The following is a 21,164-nucleotide window of genomic DNA, read 5'->3' as shown; positions in this document are numbered from 1 at the left end:
AGAGGAGAGTGTGTGTGTGTACGTGTGTGTGTTTGTCAGTGCGGGCATGTCAAAATTCCAGGTGAAGGCCGACAGACCCTTCACAATGCCTAGCTGAAAGCTCTTGTACCCAACTAGTTACTAGAAAATACACATTTTAGGCCAGTGTAACATCCCAAACACCCCCTGAAGCTACGCCCCAGTGTGTTAGATGCCACCTGCTCTCTCCCAACTGTCCCGGGGAGCCCCACAGATGCCCCCCCACACCATGGTTGGCTTGGGATTGAAAATCGGCCCAGCCACGCTAAAAAAAGTGGCCTACGTTTGCATATTGCCTTTTCTCAAAACACTGCTTCCGCGAAGTTTTATAAACACCTGAAATTAGGTGAGGCCACTTCTGCTCAGGTCCCCTCCCCCACTCAATATACACACATTAATGGGCCGGCCCAGCAAGAGAAAGGGAGTGACACATTTGCCTGTTGATAAAAAATAGGTAATGGACGCCCATCTGCCTCCAGAAAGGCCACTCAGGGCCCCACTGGTTCGCTGGTGACATCTTAACACACCAGACACAGCCCAAATTGGCCCCCCATGCTGCCAAAAAACAGCCCACAGCTGGAACTTCCACACCGGACCCTCGGCCATTGTCCGAGTGCCCACCTTACCAAGCCGACCCTGCCCCACACACACACACATAGGGAGCCAGGCAGTGGGCGAGTCCTGGACAAACCACTCTCTGACGTATGGTTTGCATGCTGTGCTAGATGCAGTCCGCGCTCACCTACCGGATATCCGGTCCCATCACATTCCACCTGCACCAGGCCCAGGTGTACCCACAGATGACCGCCACCCAAACAGACACAGACAGTGGGCGAGTCCCAGACAAACCCACCCCTGGCCTGTCCTGCGTATGGTGTGTGAGTGGCAGTCTGCTCTCCCCCATGATATCCAGTCCCCCCACATCCAACCTGTCCCGAGGTCCCCTCATATGGGTGGTGGGGAGTGTGGGGGTGGCATGGCAGGCTGGCACCGTGCCTCACCATTGGCGCATCCTCGTGGCCGCACCCCCTTGGCAGGGGCCCTCTGCAGATCCGCCTTCAGTCGGGGTCGGGTCACCCCCCGCTCCTTGTTCACACTGTCCAGGACATCGCTGACCGAGCTGACCAGGTGAGCTGTGGTGATCTGACTCTCAGACAGAAGCTGTGGGGTGAAAAGGTTACAAGTTGTTAATAACCAACATCATACACAGGCAACCAATCAGCTCCCAGAGGTACAGTGCACTGACCCCGGCACAAGCCCAGACCACTTCACTGCCCCGGGACAGACCCCAGCATAGCTAAGGGCTAGAGAGCCCATACCCCTGCACTGCCCCGGGATATAAAACCAGCATAGCCGCAGGTAGAGGGCTCAGACCACTGCACAGCCCAGGGGTACAGACCCCAGCATAGCCGATGGCTAGAGAGCCCAAACCCCTGCACTGCCCCGGGATACAGACCCCAGCATAGCCGATGGCTAGAGAGCCCAAACCCCTGCACTGCCCCGGGATACAGACCCCAGCATAGCCGATGGCTAGTGAGCCCAAACCCCTGCACTGCCCCGGGATACAGACCCCAGCATAGCCGATGGCTAGAGAGCCCAAACCCCTGCACTGCCCCGGGATACAGACCCCAGCATAGCCGATGGCTAGTGAGCCCAAACCCCTGCACTGCCCCGGGATACAGACCCCAGCATAGCCGATGGCTAGAGAGCCCAAACCCCTGCACTGCCCCGGGATACAGACCCCAGCATAGCTGAGGGTAGGGCTGGTCCTAGGATATGTGGGGCCCCGGGCAGAATAGGAACATTCGAGTACCCTATAATTTGCATATGATTTAACCTCACAGGAAGTGACATCATAGGAAGTAATATCAATTGGCCATTATATATATGGCCATCATGAAGCTGCTTTGCAAGAAGCTACTTACCTAGTTTGGATATCAGTAAAATGGTTAAAATAGCATTAATAATCCTAATAAAATATGTACATAGATTTTAATCCTCTATTATCTTGTTAAATGAATTAAACTTGGTTATTGTTCTATTGAATGGGATGAATGAAAATGATATGCAAACCAGGCAGCCTTGCACTAAGGGATGTCCAAAAGAGAGGTGCCGACGTTACTGAGGTGGAGAAAGGACAGTTTTAAGTGTTTTTCCGAAAGACTGGATCTACACCATAGCTCAAGAGGGAGATAGTTCCAGTCCTGCCTCCAATCAGGGCCATTTAAATTTCAGGATGGCACAGGAGTTTGGTTGGCACAGAGTATGGGCTTCTGGAATGAATGTAAGGAGTGCTGTAGAAAGAGAAAACCCTTTTGTATGCAGTGCACAACGACAAATGGATAGTGCCTTGCAGACAGAGGGTTTCGGACCAAAATCCCAGCAGACAGCAGAAAGGCGAGAAGGAATGGCGCAGTGACGCAGAAGACTTAGATGAGGAGCCTAGCACGGTTCTGAATGATTTGAAGGGTACTGAACGCAAACAAGCAGGAAGCCCCAGAAAGAGGGCATTTGCATCACCTAGATTTTCTGTTGCTTATGGATGTGGTAAAGGCAAGTGGATGAAACACGGTTAATATGTTCTGAAAAAAAGAGAAGATGCTAGAAAATGAATCCAAATTGTTTTGCTGACTGCCAATGTAGCCTTACTGCACGTGTAAATAAAGATGTATCCTCTAAGTAGCTACCATGAGTGTACATTGAGTGTTTTTAAAAGCTGGACACTGGATTAGTGTGGTGTGCTGGCACTATTTTCCCATGTGCCTTCTGTGCTGCAGTATTTCCTATTTCAAGTTTGAGCATACATTTATATAGAGAGAGCCCTCGTGTAAATCTGACATATATTAATTTGATGGAACTATTTTGAAGTTGCAATGTCTATTCTTGAGTAGGAACACATTTCAAGGGGTAGGAATACTTAAAATGCAAAGAAAAGTAAATGAAACAATACTTTTTTTTATACAGCTCTTCATATCACGCATTTACCAGTACTAAGCTCTGTAAATATGTTTAATTGATTGCCGACGAAACCTTGTGACCTGCTGACCATTGCAATTTAAATACGTTTCATCACCCAAATAAACTTGCAATCTAAAGTAAGTTGAAATGTCAAGCTCCTGGATGGTTCCACTGTCTAATGTAGACAATATACTTTGAGTCCAGATGGAGATACCTTTTATCATCCTCTTTGATCGGGGCACTTTTGAGCCTGGTGTGGCAGAAAGAGTTGTGCAAAGAATTTTCACCCGATTTATCAGTAATGTTAACATTAAGACCCACACGCACATGGCGCTTGCTCCTGCTTTGTCCTCTCGGAAGAGAGGAGGCAATGCAGGTAAGGTACACATGGAGTTATAATGGTGTACCCCGAATTTAGAGAGCAGATTAGAGAACAGTAGCAATGAGGGGAGGTGGTCACTGGGGGAGAACGCTGCAGGCAGGAAAGTGTATTGATTGAAAGGGTAAAATGGAGCCCATGGGAAAGTGGGGATTACAGAAGGGAGAAGGGAAGTGACAGGGGTGCAGTTCCTATATGAGAATGAGGCACAGGAAAGTGGAGCAGACTCGATGGAATGGATTACAGATGTGGCTTCTTGACCACTCTTTATGGAAACTGAGCCACAAATACTATCGTCTGCCTCTTTTCAAAGAATGTTTGGGAAGGGTGAAACCCCACAATCACTGGGGAGGGTGAGGCTTGCCTGGCACACCATACATTATTGTATGCTTTCATAATGACCTCTGCCTTTTAAAGTTGACCAGTCTCCCTGCCTCTTACTTTTTTACGTGGATTACATCATTGTCTTTGCATGCAGTCCCCTTCACCTCATCCCTCTACCAGCTTTTCTGCTTTGATTCTGCCCATTACATCTCTCTCTCCTCTCCCCCAGCCTCCCTATCCGCCAGCCCAGTGGGCTGAAATAAATGGGCGAGTCTCTAAAAGGGGTGTGGACTATGTAATTAAGCGCGTGGCTCAAACTACTTTCACCTTGTCTCTGTTGTGACCAATAAGTAGCTCCTTCACACACATTTGAACAGAGTCACAACTAGAATACAGGACCCTTGCTGTTTGTGCTCTGCAGAGGGGCCATGTATTGGATGATCATGTATCCTGAACAACTGTTTGACCCACAGACAGGCACAGTGTGCAAGTTGTACTGCCTGCAGCCTCAACTCCATAGTATTCAACTGTAGCCTGTTATAAACACCTGGAGGCGACTCAGTACAGAGTGTGCAGCATCCAAGACTAATATGCTGTGAAACGAAATACAGAAACACACATCCTGGAAACAGCTAGCACTCTTAGGGAATGCAAGGTTAAGTAAAACATGTGAAGCAACAAGGAACCAAACCACTGCCATGGATTACCATAACATCAGGCTACTGGAATTATGCAGCAGCAGATGGCTAAATTATGTGGCAGGCTGAGTAAATTATGTGGCGAGAAAAGGCAAATTATGCGGCACGTTTTGAATAGTATTACTTCATTTGTTTGTCTTTTTTGAACTTGGTAACCCTGTCTGGGAATTGGTTGCACCCCATTAGTACCAATTTCACACCACAATTTAGCAATGGGAAACAGAAAGTTGACTTTTCCAGGTTTGCTAAGGGCCTTCCAACACGCTGCAACATGTGCTGCAGTATTTTTAGTAACTTTTGAACCGTTTGAGCCAAAACAAAAATGTTTTTTGTTAAAATCTGTAGATTATGCGGCAGATGATGGATTATGTGGCAAAAGTATATTTATGCAAAAATCGTTGCAGCACAATCGCATAATTCCAGTGGCCGTGCCTAACAGGCGGTGTCAGACTGGGATAGAAAATAGGCCCCAGAACCAAAATAAACGGGGCCCCCCAATAGGGAATTAGGTAACTAGAAAATTGTCCCATGTTTGCAAACTAGGGCAGTTTTCACCTATAGAGACATGCTGTATACATTTTTTGCAAGGTATGGAAGACTTCATTGATTTGAGTTTGCTGCAGGCAATGTTTGCTTTAATACCATGAAAATCAACAGTAAAAACCGGCTCACCTCACCACAAAGCAGTTCAACAAATAGCCAAGCAAATGGCCTACATACCGACCTGACAGCAGGGCTTGATGTGGTATGAAAAACTGGAGGGTGAGGGTGCTGAGGGGGTCTTTGAAAGGGGCATGGCCGATGTAATTAAGAGCGTGGCTTAAAAACATGGCAGCTATGAATCTGTGCTTGGCATAGTGTGTTGCCCGACTGGTGTTTTGCTGCTTCTGTGATTGCCTCCAGATAAATAATACAACAAGTAACATTACACCTACAACAAGCCAGGACTATTGGCTTTGGCAGTGGGATTAGTTGCATAAGATGAATCAGCAACAACAATGGCTTCGTTGAATAGAATATTGAAAATGCTTCAATGCTGAAATGATGAGACTGTGAAATCCCTATAAGGAGTCCCTTTGAAGGAGCCTTAAAGGCAGTGAAGAGTGACGCTGCTGCAGAGTTCAGATTTATTTTTCCACTCTGAAGGTGAGGGCAAAACTGGAGAGCCTGATAGAGGCCCGTCTCAGGACCCAGCCCACCAAAGCCCCGCCTGAGAGATTAGTTATGAAAACAACAATAATGCATTGGAACGGATACTTGAAATAGTTAATATCGAAGGGAAAAATCAATTAATCCCTCTCCTGGATTTATATATGTTATCCAAACAATTTCTTTATATAAACGCGTTTCGGCAGATGCATTCGACTGGACCATATATATCACAAAATCCGCAGTGTCCTCTGCTTCCTCTTGCCACACACGGACACGGACCGCAAGCTTGGTGCAAAGTTAAATATTTATTTTATCGATGTCACCGCCATTACGTGTGTCAACTCCGCAGAGTCTTGGTCACATGGTAACGTTGTCAACATAATTTGCATTATTTAAAGTGACATAGTGCTCGGTGATAGGTACAAAGTTTGCACATGATCATAGACATAGAAGAAATATATATATATACATTTGTGAATCAGGTTCTTTTCAATAATAATATTTAGCCTAAATGCATTTTTGTTATTTAGAACCAAAAAGTCATTGATACATATGTGTTTATAAAATATATATATTTTCTCAATTACCACAACAATTTCTATTTTCTACAAATCTCAATAAAAATTGTGATATCGCGATGCCAATTACAAATTTCAATTTCATCTCACCTGACCCCCATTTTCTAACAATTCTTTGTTTTGTTTGTTAGTCTATGAATGAGGTTTATTTAATATGTGCTTGAATGCAAAAAGACTAATTCATTGCCTTGCTAGTCAATACTATTTATTCATAGTATTTAAGTGAGTCATTATTTTTTTCTCTCTTTCTTCTTCATTGACATGATTTGTAGAAATAATATAGTTATTTGGTTATGTCTTATAACCTAAATGTGCAAATTGTGCAAAAGTGTGCAAGAATAAAATGTTCATGAATAAAATACTGTTATTGATTTACATAACCCGTTATTATTCCTTATCAGTTAGATTCTGTTTTTTTCTTCATATTTTTTTATTGTTATTTTCACAGTTTTTTTATTATTTCTGCATCATTTCTTGGATCCCACTTGTATCAGTTCGTAAAGATCGCGATAACTGATTAGAACTGATTACGTTTGGAGTCATTTTGTCTAGATTGCAGTTGTACATATATTCTCGAGCATGGATGTTCATTGGATTGTCTCTTAGAACACATGTTTTTCAAATGTGGTACAATAAATATATTAATATATAAATATATAAATATATAAATAAATAAATATGTATATAGATATAAAAATATATAATACTACCTAAAAAACATGTAAAATCATTAGTCCAATGTGCAAAGATGTGTTTTTGTATGCATGGCCCATGACTATCTTAGTGCTGGTTAGCACTTTTCCAGTTTGTTAGTTATAGATGAAAATGGCCCTAATGTGTTGTAAGATTCGTTTGTGGGCTTGTAACTTGGTGCTACCAATATATTGCAGCCCACATTGGCACATTAGGACGTATATGACATATTCTGTTTTACAAGTAAGTAACTTGTTGATTTTAATCTCATCTTGACTGAATGGTGTTGTATACGATGTTTAATTGATACCCAATTGGCACGCTTTACATGTTTTACACCTGTAAAAACCTTTGTGAGTTTTGAGCCAACTACAAGTTTCAATTAATTCTGGAGTCGTTGTTACTAGTCTGTCTCTCATTGATGTGGCTCTTTTGTGGGTAATAGATATTCTGTGTGGTAATGTCTGTCCTAGTACTGGGTCACTCAGAATTAGGGGCCAGTTACTTGTGATAATATTATGTAACTCCTTATGTTGCTTGCTATAATCCATGATAATACGAAATTCCTCAGCCTCATTTTTAGATAGTTATAGTTAGGACCTATTTTCCATAGGAAATCCGCAACATTCTATTCCCAATAAGTCTGGCGCCGGTTGACGAATCTTCGCGAAATTTTCCAAACTTTTGGCCAGCTCCGCTCCTACCCTGAAAGTTTCATGGTGATTCGTCAAGCGGGGGCCGAGAAAAAAGGGGGGTCCCAAAACGCGTTTTCCCCATGCAATTTTCCATGGGATCTGTTGTCGCAGCTACAGCCCGAACTGCTCAACGGAATTACACCAAATTTGGCAAAGAGGTAGTCCTCAGTTCAGACTCGTGCCTTTTGCATAAATGGTGTGAATCCGTTCAGTAGTTCCTGAGAAAATTAGAGTTAAAAGTACATATATATCTATGGCTGGGGAGGATCCGCGCACCCTACCCGCATCGTAAGCGCACCATCCCCGAACCGAGCGCGCACCCTCCCGATCGTGCGCTGAATGCTAATTGGCTGTCGAGTGTCTGTCTACATTCGAAACCAGGAACTGTTGGCGGCCATTTTCTGCCTCGGTAGAAGCGAGGCTGAAGAAGCAAGGGGAATAAGTGTGTAAAACATATAAAGGGGGCAGAGTGGAAATACTCTGACCCTCTAGAGGTGCTTAGGGGGTCCCAGAAGGACCCCCTGGGGCCCCCTTTAACCTATGTTTTTTTCAGTGAATTTCTAAGGTTTTTTAAATGCCAAGTCCTAACTATAACGCCCCTGAAACCTTTGTTTTTTTCAGTGAATTTCAAAGGTTTTTTAAATGCCAATTCCTAACTATAACGTGCATGAAACCTATGGTTTTTTCAGTGAATCTATATATAAGCAGAGAAAATAAACTGAAGCCTGGATGTTAAAACTCACCCAAGTGTCGGAGTCTGATTTCGGACGTGAAATTGGAGTTGGTTTGAATATGTATATATATATATATATATATATATATATATATATATATATATATATATATATATATATATATATATATATATATATATATATATTCACTTAAAAAACCATAGGTTTCACACATGTTATAGTTAGCTGTACATTTCACTCGTAAAAAACCAATGAAATTCCACGTTATAGTTAGATCAGGTGTAGGAGAGTAGGGTCTGCTATCCTATGGTCACCCCAAATTTTTGCTTTTTGCTTCACTGGTTTTTGACATATTGAGGCTGTGGGCCTGCCAATCAGACCCCCAGCCTGCTGTTCTCTCTACTAAATTAAAACTATGCACCCTAGGTGCATAACCAATTGGAAGTGGATCACCCTGTCAGCCCCTGTACCAGTGTACACTAGGTACCCAGGGCATTGGTGTACCCAAGGCCTGCCAGGGGCTGCAGCATGTATTATGCCACCCCAGGCTTGGCCTAACAATCTGACACAACTGGCTGATCACTCAGCTGGGGTAAGTTGGTGTAATCACCTCTTACTTAGGTATAGTATACCTATACCTAACCTTAAATGGGACACCTGGTAACCTCTAAGTCACTCCTATGGCAGGCCTTAACAATCCTGAAGGCAGAGTGCTTGGTTCCATGTGAGATGGTGCTCTGGCATGAGCTGAGCCTGTCTGCAGTGGTCGGAACAACTTCCTTCTACTGTTTCCAGATATCGTCATACCATATACTCTTAAGTGCATTATGAACCTCGCGGTTAAATGCTATCTTTGGTTTGGCTTTATCAAAACATGTCGAGTAAGGTGTCATACGAATTGGAATACTAACCCCTCGCCAATTCTGGCGACGGGGTTAGCATTCCACCCTTCTAGAGGGACACGACATGTACAGTACCTGAAACCCGGGTAAAATCAGACATAGCCTCAGCTCCACAAAATGGATGCTGCCACCACAGACACAAGTCTGCCCTCCTGCTGCTGGGAGTCCTTCCAGCTTGGGAGGTGTGGACAAAGGGTTTCCTGCCAGGGGAGGTGCGTGCACCACCCCAGACAGGATTTTGTGTATTGGTCAGGTAGGGCTTGAAAGAAACCAGACATGCCTGTGGCTCACAAGGAGCCTCGGTGCATATGCCAGTTCAAACCGGTCCTGGGGCACACCAGTCCCGGGCCTGGGGCGAGCTGGACAAAGGATTGGGGGTGTAACCACCCCCCTTCCTGGTCCCACCCTTAGGGAGGGACCTAGCAGGTAGTCCGGCCCCTAGAATCCGCTTAAAGGTAGGAGCTGTGTCCTAAGACTTCAGACATCCTGGAATCAACTTGAAACTAAGAAGAAGACGGGAACTTCGACATTCTGCTGCACAGAAGACTGAAGAAAATCTCCCCTGTGGTCAGGGAGTGACCACCTTGCTAACGCAAGCACCATCCAGCGAATCACCGTCTGCTTTGCCGCCGCCTCCCGCCGGAGCCCGAGCCCAGAGACTGACAAGACCTGGACCTCCAGACCTCTCACCGCCCGATCCACAGTCCCTGAAAAGAGGAGACCCGTGGAGGCACCGAGACACGTGGAGCCAGCCATCTTGGAACGACTACGACAAGCTGACCAGTGCAACAACCGAGGCTCCCTCCAAGTTGTGCTTTGGGTCCTGAGAAGCCCAACCCTCGAGCAGCATCTGCACCAAAGGTGAGCCCTCCAGCATCTCCACGATCTGCGTGGGGCCCTTCTGCATTTTGCCACTCGACGCGCCTAACCGGTTGCTGGCCCGCTGGCTAGTGGCCATCTTGGCGACGAAATCTACGACAAACACCGCTGGTCTGGTTGCTCCAGACTGGCCCTTGCTCCCCTCCAAAGGAGCAATCCATCTGACCTTGCTGGTCAGAACCAACAGCTGATTTCCGAATCCTCCTGCAATTGCTTTTGCCAAGGCTTGTTTGCTTCGATCAAGTCGCCGACACCGCCGACAGCGAGAGCCTGCGTGGGACAGCTCGTGAGCCGACTCCTGGACGTCGTCGACCTTCAGGGACCACGTGGCTGCGGAGACAAGCTACCCCTCATCACCTGTTTGCACCCGACATCGCCTGGTACCCACCTGGTGCCACGCTGGTCACTGGCTAGTGACTGTGAACACTGTCCCCTCTGCTTACAGGTCTTCAACATCTCCGATCCACTCTTGGATCCACTGCATCTCTTCCCGACCGACCGCCTGCAGCATCTTTGTCCCAGGCTCAACGGAACAGATAGAAGAAACCCGACGCACTTTGAGGCCTATGCACCCGCTTCCTGTGGGTGAGGTAAAGCTGGTACTCCGGTGCCCATGTGTAGTAATACATCTCTAGTGCCTGTGTTCCAAACCTTAAGTTCCTAGGTCATCCGGAAGATTCCTTTTGCAGTAACTTTGTACTTTTTACGCACCCATTGAAACCTATGGGAGCACGCGTGTGACTATTTGCTCTGCACACGCCACCCGTGGACCTCCTGGTCACTAACTGACGTTAGCTCCTTGTAGGCCCAGCGATTCTAGAGGCCCTAGGCCTTTTCCCTTTCCTGTTCGTGGTACTTATACCACTATTTTAGTATATGGTTCGAGTGGCCACCAGGGCCTATCCATATAAAGTGCAACTTCTGTGTATTCTGTGATAATCTTGTTTGACGATTTGTGCTCCTGTGCTCATAAAGAGACTAGGGGCTACTTTGAGAAATAAATACATATATATTTTGAATATATATCTGTGTGGTGTCCTCTCATTGGTATAAAAGGGGGTTGCATTTGGTAAAACAGCTGGCTTAACACGCTTCACGAGTTTAGCCTCAAAGACTGCTTAGCCTACGCTACCACTAGGGCAGCTAGTCCGAAAAGGTTGACTTACAACCACACCATAAGGGTTGCTTGGCATGGTACAAGGTGGTCACTAGAACTAGTGAACAGCATATACCAGGCCAACTTCTCACATTGGTGAGCAGCGGTTGGATTTGAGCTTGCTGTGTTTTACCATTGTAATCTCTTGGTTACCAATTGAAAGATCACATAGGTACCTGTAGGTACATATAAAACAAGATTAGATATACATAAGTTCTACTGAACTTAGTTGTTGTAGAGCAAAGGGAGTAGCACACCCTGACTACAACTACTAGATAGGTTTAGTAGGTAAACCCAAGTGTAGGTAGATTGCAACACATCCACCCACACTTAAGAGCAATGGCCGGGGCAGAGGGGTCCACTGTACCCATCTCTGTTGAGAGTGACCCCCAGAGGGCACCATCCAGCTTTGCTACCCTTAATCAGAATGAGCTCAGGCATTTGGCAACTCTTAGAGGCCTTAAACAGCCCAAGAACCCAAACTCTGCTGAGCTCAGAGAGCTCTTACAGAATGATGAGAATCAGAGAGCACTCAAGAAAGCTTCCCAGTTAGCCCCCTTAGGGACAGGAACAGGAGGCCCCCCTTCTGAAGATGCCACTGAAGTACCCCTTCCCAATAGTCACCCCTTAGATGGGATGCCTACCACAGAGGATGAGAGTGAAAAGGATACTGACAGTAGTGAGGATGAAGGGAGAACTAGCCCAGTGCCAAGTGTTAAACTTGGCCCAGCTAAACCAAGGCTATTGGGGACTGACAGTGGGTTCAACCCACTGGATCTCCCCAGTGGACTTAACACAGGGCTGGGAAGGCAAAGGAATCGCTCAGGTGACTCCAATGCTTCCCATGGCTCTAGAGGCTCTCAAGGTCACTCCAGGAAAAGGATGACCACCCCTCAGAGGAGGGAACATGAGGCCAGAATGCAGGAAGCCCAGCTGAGGATCAGGAAGCAGGAGCTAGAAGTAGCCCTGATGGAAGAAAAACTGAACAAGGCTAGGCAACCTAGAGAGAGTGGGTCTATACCCACTGGTGGCAGCATTGTCCCTAAGGACAAAGATAGGGTTTTCGACAATAGAAACCTGTCTAAGGTTGTGCCCCCCTACAAAAGTGGGGATGACATCCACAAGTGGATAACTGCTCTTGAGAGAGCCTGCAAAGTACAGCAGGTTCCTGAAGATCAGTGGGCAGCAATCCTCTGGCTCTCCTTTGAAGGAAGAGGCAGAGACAGACTCCTCACTGTTAGAGAAGAGGATGTCAGAAACTACAGAGTCCTGAAGAGTGTTCTAGTTGATGGGTTAGGCTTAACCACTGAGCAGTACAGGTTAATGTTCAGAGACACCCAAAAGACACAGACTCAGGACTGGTCTGAATACATTGAATGTGCCACTAAGGCTTTGGAGGGTTGGTTGCTGGGAAGTAAGGTATCTGATTTTACAGGATTGTATAATTTGATGATGAGAGAACAGATTTTAAATAACTGTCAAAACCAGCAACTGCATCAACACTTGGTTGACTCTGATCTGACCTCTCCCCAAGAATTGGGAAAGAAGGCAGACAAATGGGTCAGAACCAGGGTTAAGCAAAAGAACCAGAACCAGGGCCAAGGGGGTGATCAGAAGAAAACAGACCAAAAGGGTGGAGATCAGAAACCTAAAGACCAGAAGTCTTCAACAGGGCCCCAAACTACTGCTAAGGAGGGTGGGTCCCAACAGTCCAAGAAGAAGAAAGAAGGTCAGAAGAAACCCTGGTGCAATCATTGTAAAAATACAACTCACTGGACTAGTGATTGCAAAAAGGGTGGAGCCCCCAACACTGTTGCCCCTAAGGCACCTGCTCCCAGTACTACTGTTAGCAGTGTTGGTCCCCAGACAAAGGGTGTAGTGGGAATCACTATGGGAACTGAAGGAGATTCTGACTTAGACAGAACCCTTACACAGGCAGTCTTGATCTGTGATGGGGACATTGATTTGTCCCTGACTGTGAGCCCCAGTAACCTGGGCAAGTACAGACAGACTCCTTTAATTAATGACAAAGTGGCTCAAGCCTACAGGGACACATGTGCCAGTGTCACTATGGTGACACCAGGCTTTGTGGACCCTGGACAGTACATACCAGGTGAGAACTACCTGGTGACCAATGCCAGCAATGCCACTACTTCACACAGTGTGGCAGTTGTTAACTTCTCATGGGGAGGGGTAACTGGCCTCAAAAGGGTTGTGGTTAGTGCAGACCTCCCAGTAGAATGTTTGTTGGGCAATGACCTAGAGAGTTCTCTATGGTCAGAAGTGGAGTACAGGACTCATGCCGAGATGTTAGGTATATCATCACATGTCCTTGCTGTGACCAGGTCACAGGCCAAAAAGTGCCTCACTGAACCACAGGTCTTGGATCCTGGAACAATGGACCAAGCACCTACCAAGAAGAAGAACAGGAGGGTCAAGGCTGTGCCTTCCCCCCTGCCTCAGAGTGATGATCAGCCTTCCCAGGAAGCTGATCTAGAGGACCCTGAAGGAACTGTCCCTGAAGAGCTTGAACCTGATCAGGTTGAGTTTCTGGGGACAGGGGGACCTTCAAGGGCTGACTTGAGGCAGGCTCAGTTATCCTGTCCCTCTCTTGAACCCCTCAGACAGCTGGCTGCTGCTGAGGCTGCTGGGAATGCTCAAGGTACCCATAAAGTGTATTGGGATGAAGGGCTCCTTTATTCAGAGGCTAGAGACCCCAAGCCTGGTGCAACCAGGAGGTTGGTTATACCTCTGCAATTTAGGGGCTTCCTTCTTACCTTGGCCCATGATATTCCTTTAGCAGGACACTTAGGCCAGAACAAGACTTGGGACAGGCTTGTCCCTCACTTTCACTGGCCTCATATGAATGAAGATACAAAGGAGTTTTGTCGCTCCTGTGTTACCTGCCAAGCCAGTGGCAAATCAGGTGGCACAACAAAGGCCCCCCTTATACCACTACCTGTGGTGGGGGTCCCCTTTGAAAGAGTGGGAATAGACATAGTGGGTCCCATGGATCCTCCCACTGCATCTGGGCACAGATTTATACTGGTGGTAGTGGATCATGCCACCAGGTATCCAGAGGCAATTCCCCTTAGGACCACTACAGCTCCTGTTGTGGCCAGGGCCCTGCTGGGAGTATTCTCCAGAGTGGGGTTTCCTAAGGAGGTAGTATCTGACAGAGGTACCAACTTTATGTCAGGATACTTGACAGCTATGTGGAAGGAATGTGGTGTCAACTACAAGTTCACCACCCCTTATCACCCACAATGCAATGGGCTTGTTGAGAGATTCAACAAGACCCTAAAGGGTATGATCAAAGGATTACCTGAAAAGCTCAGGCGAAGATGGGATATCCTTCTACCCTGCCTTCTGTTTGCTTACAGAGAGGTCCCACAAAAAGGAGTTGGCTACAGCCCCTTTGAATTGTTGTTTGGGCACCCTGTGAGAGGCCCACTGTGTTTGGTGAAGGAAGGATGGGAGTTACCTCTCAAAAAGCCTAAGCTAGACATAGTGGACTATGTACTTGGTCTCCGCTCCAGGATGGCTGAGTATATGGAGAAGGCATCTAAAAACCTTGAGGCAAGCCAGGCCTTACAGAAAGCTTGGCATGACCAAAAGGCTGTCTTGGTTGAGTATCAGCCAGGACAGAAGGTATGGGTGTTGGAGCCAGTGGCCCCAGCAGCACTCCAAGACAAATGGTCTGGACCCCATACAATCCTGGAAAAGAAGGGAGAGGTCACCTACTTGGTGGACCTAGGAACTCCCAGGAGTCCCCACAGGGTACTCCATGTTAACAGGCTTAAAGCATATGTTGACAGGGCAGACATGGGCTTGCTCATGGCTACAGATGAGGGACAGGAGGAAGAGAGTGACCCTCTCCCAGACCTGTTGTCTCAGAACCCTGAAGATGGCTCAGTTGAAGGAGTGACCCTTGGAGGCAACCTCACTGCCCATCAGCAGACTGAATGTAGACAGGTTCTACAATCATTTTCACATATGTTTTCCTTGATACCTAGTCAAACTGACTGGTGTACCCATGTTGTGGACACTGGTGACAGTCTGCCTGTAAAGAACAAACTTTACAGACAACCTGACCACGTCAGGGACTGTATAAAGGCTGAGGTACATAAAATGCTGGAATTAGGTGTCATTGAACCCTCAGAGAGCCCCTGGGCTAGCCCAGTGGTTCTGGTCCCCAAACCTCACACCAAAGATGGCAAGAGAGAGATGAGGTTCTGTGTGGACTACAGAGGACTCAATGCTGTCACCAGGACAGATGCACACCCTATTCCAAGGGCAGATGAGCTCATAGACAAACTAGCTTCTGCAAAGTTTTTGAGCACATTTGACTTGACAGCTGGCTATTGGCAAATCAGATTAGCTGAGGAGTCTAAGGCCAAAACAGCATTCTCAACCCCAGGCGGGCATTATCAGTTTGTGGTGATGCCCTTTGGTCTGAAGAATGCACCTGCCACCTTCCAAAGGCTGGTGAACCAAGTCCTTACTGGGTTGGATGACTTTTGCGCAGCATATCTTGATGACATTGCTGTCTTTAGTTCCACCTGGGAGGATCACCTGATCCACCTGAAGAAGGCTCTTGAGGCTCTGCAAAGGGCAGGCCTCACTATCAAGGCTACTAAGTGCCAGATAGGGCAGAGTAAGGTTGTATATTTGGGCCACCTTGTAGGTGGAGGCCAAGTTCAACCACTGGAGAGTAAGATACAATCCATCAAGGACTGGTCCCCTCCAACCACCCAGACTCAAGTTCGAGCTTTCTTGGGCTTGACTGGGTATTACAGGAAGTTTGTTAAGAACTATGGGTCCATTGTGACTCCTCTTAATGATCTGACATCCAAGAAGATGCCCAAAAAGGTTCAGTGGACAGTAAGCTGTCAAAAGGCATTTGATGACCTGAAGGAGGCCATGTGCTCTGCACCTATCCTGAAAAGTCCTGACTACTCCAAAGAGTTTATTGTCCAAACAGATGCTTCTGAGTTGGGTGTGGGAGCTGTGCTGTCACAACTTAATGTAGATGGTCAAGACCAACCCATTGCTTTTATTAGCAGAAGGTTGACCCCCAGAGAGAAGAATTGGTCAGCTATTGAGAGGGAGGCCTTTGCTGTGGTGTGGGCCCTGAAGAAGCTGAGGCCATACTTGTTTGGCACTCACTTCAAGATTCAGACCGACCATAAGCCCCTCTTGTGGCTAAATCAGATGAAGGGTGAAAACCCCAAACTGCTTAGGTGGTCCATTTCCCTACAGGGGATGGACTTTACAGTGGAGCACCGGCCAGGTACTGACCATGGGAATGCAGATGGTCTCTCCAGGTACTTCCACTTAGGACATGAAGACGAGACTGGTCAAGGCTAGTTTAATGTCCCAGCGTTTGGGGGGGGGTTGTGTAGGAGAGTAGGGTCTGCTATCCTATGGTCACCCCAAATTTTTGCTTTTTGCTTCACTGGTTTTTGACATATTGAGGCTGTGGGCCTGCCAATCAGACCCCCAGCCTGCTGTTCTCTCTACTAAATTAAAACTATGCACCCTAGGTGCATAACCAATTGGAAGTGGATCACCCTGTCAGCCCCTGTACCAGTGTACACTAGGTACCCAGGGCATTGGTGTACCCAAGGCCTGCCAGGGGCTGCAGCATGTATTATGCCACCCCAGGCTTGGCCTAACAATCTGACACAACTGGCTGATCACTCAGCTGGGGTAAGTTGGTGTAATCACCTCTTACTTAGGTATAGTATACCTATACCTAACCTTAAATGGGACACCTGGTAACCTCTAAGTCACTCCTATGGCAGGCCTTAACAATCCTGAAGGCAGAGTGCTTGGTTCCATGTGAGATGGTGCTCTGGCATGAGCTGAGCCTGTCTGCAGTGGTCGGAACAACTTCCTTCTACTGTTTCCAGATATCGTCATACCATATACTCTTAAGTGCATTATGAACCTCGCGGTTAAATGCTATCTTTGGTTTGGCTTTATCAAAACATGTCGAGTAAGGTGTCATACGAATTGGAATACTAACCCCTCGCCAATTCTGGCGACGGGGTTAGCATTCCACCCTTCTAGAGGGACACGACATGTACAGTACCTGAAACCCGGGTAAAATCAGACATAGCCTCAGCTCCACAAAATGGATGCTGCCACCACAGACACAAGTCTGCCCTCCTGCTGCTGGGAGTCCTTCCAGCTTGGGAGGTGTGGACAAAGGGTTTCCTGCCAGGGGAGGTGCGTGCACCACCCCAGACAGGATTTTGTGTATTGGTCAGGTAGGGCTTGAAAGAAACCAGACATGCCTGTGGCTCACAAGGAGCCTCGGTGCATATGCCAGTTCAAACCGGTCCTGGGGCACACCAGTCCCGGGCCTGGGGCGAGCTGGACAAAGGATTGGGGGTGTAACCACCCCCCTTCCTGGTCCCACCCTTAGGGAGGGACCTAGCAGGTAGTCCGGCCCCTAGAATCCGCTTAAAGGTAGGAGCTGTGTCCTAAGACTTCAGACATCCTGGAATCAACTTGAAACTAAGAAGAAGACGGGAACTTCGACATTCTGCTGCACAGAAGACTGAAGAAAATCTCCCCTGTGGTCAGGGAGTGACCACCTTGCTAACGCAAGCACCATCCAGCGAATCACCGTCTGCTTTGCCGCCGCCTCCCGCCGGAGCCCGAGCCCAGAGACTGACAAGACCTGGACCTCCAGACCTCTCACCGCCCGATCCACAGTCCCTGAAAAGAGGAGACCCGTGGAGGCACCGAGACACGTGGAGCCAGCCATCTTGGAACGACTACGACAAGCTGACCAGTGCAACAACCGAGGCTCCCTCCAAGTTGTGCTTTGGGTCCTGAGAAGCCCAACCCTCGAGCAGCATCTGCACCAAAGGTGAGCCCTCCAGCATCTCCACGATCTGCGTGGGGCCCTTCTGCATTTTGCCACTCGACGCGCCTAACCGGTTGCTGGCCCGCTGGCTAGTGGCCATCTTGGCGACGAAATCTACGACAAACACCGCTGGTCTGGTTGCTCCAGACTGGCCCTTGCTCCCCTCCAAAGGAGCAATCCATCTGACCTTGCTGGTCAGAACCAACAGCTGATTTCCGAATCCTCCTGCAATTGCTTTTGCCAAGGCTTGTTTGCTTCGATCAAGTCGCCGACACCGCCGACAGCGAGAGCCTGCGTGGGACAGCTCGTGAGCCGACTCCTGGACGTCGTCGACCTTCAGGGACCACGTGGCTGCGGAGACAAGCTACCCCTCATCACCTGTTTGCACCCGACATCGCCTGGTACCCACCTGGTGCCACGCTGGTCACTGGCTAGTGACTGTGAACACTGTCCCCTCTGCTTACAGGTCTTCAACATCTCCGATCCACTCTTGGATCCACTGCATCTCTTCCCGACCGACCGCCTGCAGCATCTTTGTCCCAGGCTCAACGGAACAGATAGAAGAAACCCGACGCACTTTGAGGCCTATGCACCCGCTTCCTGTGGGTGAGGTAAAGCTGGTACTCCGGTGCCCATGTGTAGTAATACATCTCTAGTGCCTGTGTTCCAAACCTTAAGTTCCTAGGTCATCCGGAAGATTCCTTTTGCAGTAACTTTGTACTTTTTACGCACCCATTGAAACCTATGGGAGCACGCGTGTGACTATTTGCTCTGCACACGCCACCCGTGGACCTCCTGGTCACTAACTGACGTTAGCTCCTTGTAGGCCCAGCGATTCTAGAGGCCCTAGGCCTTTTCCCTTTCCTGTTCGTGGTACTTATACCACTATTTTAGTATATGGTTCGAGTGGCCACCAGGGCCTATCCATATAAAGTGCAACTTCTGTGTATTCTGTGATAATCTTGTTTGACGATTTGTGCTCCTGTGCTCATAAAGAGACTAGGGGCTACTTTGAGAAATAAATACATATATATTTTGAATATATATCTGTGTGGTGTCCTCTCATTGGTATAAAAGGGGGTTGCATTTGGTAAAACAGCTGGCTTAACACGCTTCACGAGTTTAGCCTCAAAGACTGCTTAGCCTACGCTACCACTAGGGCAGCTAGTCCGAAAAGGTTGACTTACAACCACACCATAAGGGTTGCTTGGCATGGTACAAGGTGGTCACTAGAACTAGTGAACAGCATATACCAGGCCAACTTCTCACATCAGGTAACTATAACTTGCGCGCCCACAATAAACTGCTGATGACGTCACATAGTACATCACTCATGACATGGTCAGTGACATCACTCATGACATCAATGATGACATCTGAAATTACACATTGTGAATTGCGGTCGCGCAAGTTATAGTTACCTGATCTAACTATCACGTGGAATTTCATTGGTTTTTTACGAGTGAAATGTACAGCTAACTATAACATGTGTGAAACCTATGGTTTTTTAAGTGAATTTGCAAGGTTTTGTAAATGATAATTCCTAACTATAACGTGTGTGAAACCTATGGTTTTTTCAGTGAATTTGTACGGTTTTTTAAATGCTAAGTTATGTATTTATTTTTTATTTTTTTTTCTGGTTCTTCACTATGCGCACACCCTGCGCGCACGGTGCGCTTCACGCACCGTGCGCGCGCAGTGGGCGCTCGGTGTGCTTCGCGCACCGAGCGCCAACGTTGCGCAGTCCATGCCGTGCGCGCCTCGCCTTTTTTTACGCAGTAACATTTGTTTTTTTCTCCCTTGTGGGTCCTTTAATTTATTTAATAAATGTGATTGTTACTTCTTTATTTTTTATTTTTTTATTTTTTTTGCCGTGCGCGTACGGTAAGCTTACCGTACGCGTACCCCGCGATTTTTTTTTTTAATTATTAAATTTATTTTTCGTACTTTTGGGTCCTTCTTGGACCCCCTGGCAAACACTAGGGGGGTCTGCAACTCTCTTCGTTGCCCCCGTTTCACGTTCCCCACCTTTGTTTCTCAGTGCGAGAGACAGAAAATGGCGGCCGACACTGATTTCGACCGATCCGAATGTTTACAGTCATGTAACCACCAATCAGAATTGAGCTCGCGCATGGCACCGTACACGTACGGTAAGCTTACGGTAAGCGCACGGAGCGCGCTTACAGATATATATATTGATTTAAATGCTATTTTCTCAGGACCTACTGAACAGATTTACACCAGACCTACAAAAGGCACATCCTTGACCTGAGGACTACCTCTCTGCCAAATTTCAAGTAATTCTGTTCAGCCGTTCGGGCTGTAGCTGTGTCTAAAGGTCCTATGGAAAAATGCATGGGGAAAACGCGTTTTGGGACCCCCCTTTTTTCTCAGCCCCCGCTTGACGAATCCCCCCGAGACTTTCAGGGTAGGAGCGGAGCGTAGCGCCCCATTAGTTTTGAAAATTTCGCGAGGATTCGTCGACCGGCGCCAAAGTTATTCCAAATAGAATGTTGCGGATTTCCTATGGAAACACGGTCCTAACTATAACTATCTACTGGCGACCGCCAGTAGATAATATATATATATATATATATATATATATATCTTGCTCAAAGATGAAGTACACGGCACACCTCTTGATGATTTTAAAGTTGTTTATTCAGTTCGTGACTGTCTCCTACGCGTTTCGAACCGTAGTTCCTGATCACGGTAGAGTGTTATTCTAGTCCTTTTTCAATTTCCTCTTAAATACACTTTAACTCTTTCTAATGCATTCTGGGTCAAGTAGTTTTTACATACATATTTTTTATATATTTTACCCAAAAACTTTATTGTTTATCGTGCTAGTGAGTCTCTTATCTGAGTGGCGAATTAGAGCACCAGAAAGCAGGGTAATTTGGATCTGGTTTTCACTTTTGTCGAATGACCTCCATGTTGTGATAGGCACGGTCCACTTATAGTAGTGGACGTGCCAATATTGGTAACTTGTCCAATATATTATATATGGTTACACATGGGGTGAACTTACGAACTAAGTGTTCAAAGGTTGATGGGCTGAGTGCCCCTTACTTTACTTTCGATTACTCATATTGCCAGTCAGATAGAGAATGTGCGAGCATCAATGTTGTTGAAGCAGCTGCTGTGTGGGTATTGT

The 21,164-nt window shown here is 47.0% G+C and overlaps 1 protein-coding gene across 1 annotated transcript in view; it reads right to left on the bottom strand.

The window, feature by feature from the left end:
• The window catches only part of FIBCD1 (fibrinogen C domain containing 1), an 820,840-nt gene that overhangs the window by 488,145 nt on the left and 311,531 nt on the right, over positions 1-21,164 (bottom strand). The window contains exon 4 of the mRNA XM_085613959.1: positions 1,020-1,179. Within this exon, the coding sequence (XP_085470085.1) occupies positions 1,020-1,179 (160 nt within the window). The remainder of the gene's footprint in view (positions 1-1,019; positions 1,180-21,164) is intronic.

This window comes from Triturus cristatus, chromosome 1_2 (genome assembly GCF_964204655.1).
Source record: "Triturus cristatus chromosome 1_2, aTriCri1.1, whole genome shotgun sequence".
Taxonomy (NCBI): Eukaryota; Metazoa; Chordata; class Amphibia; order Caudata; family Salamandridae; genus Triturus; species Triturus cristatus.
The sequence above is the reverse complement of the archived record's forward strand: the minus strand, read 5'-3'. Positions and strand labels throughout refer to the sequence as shown.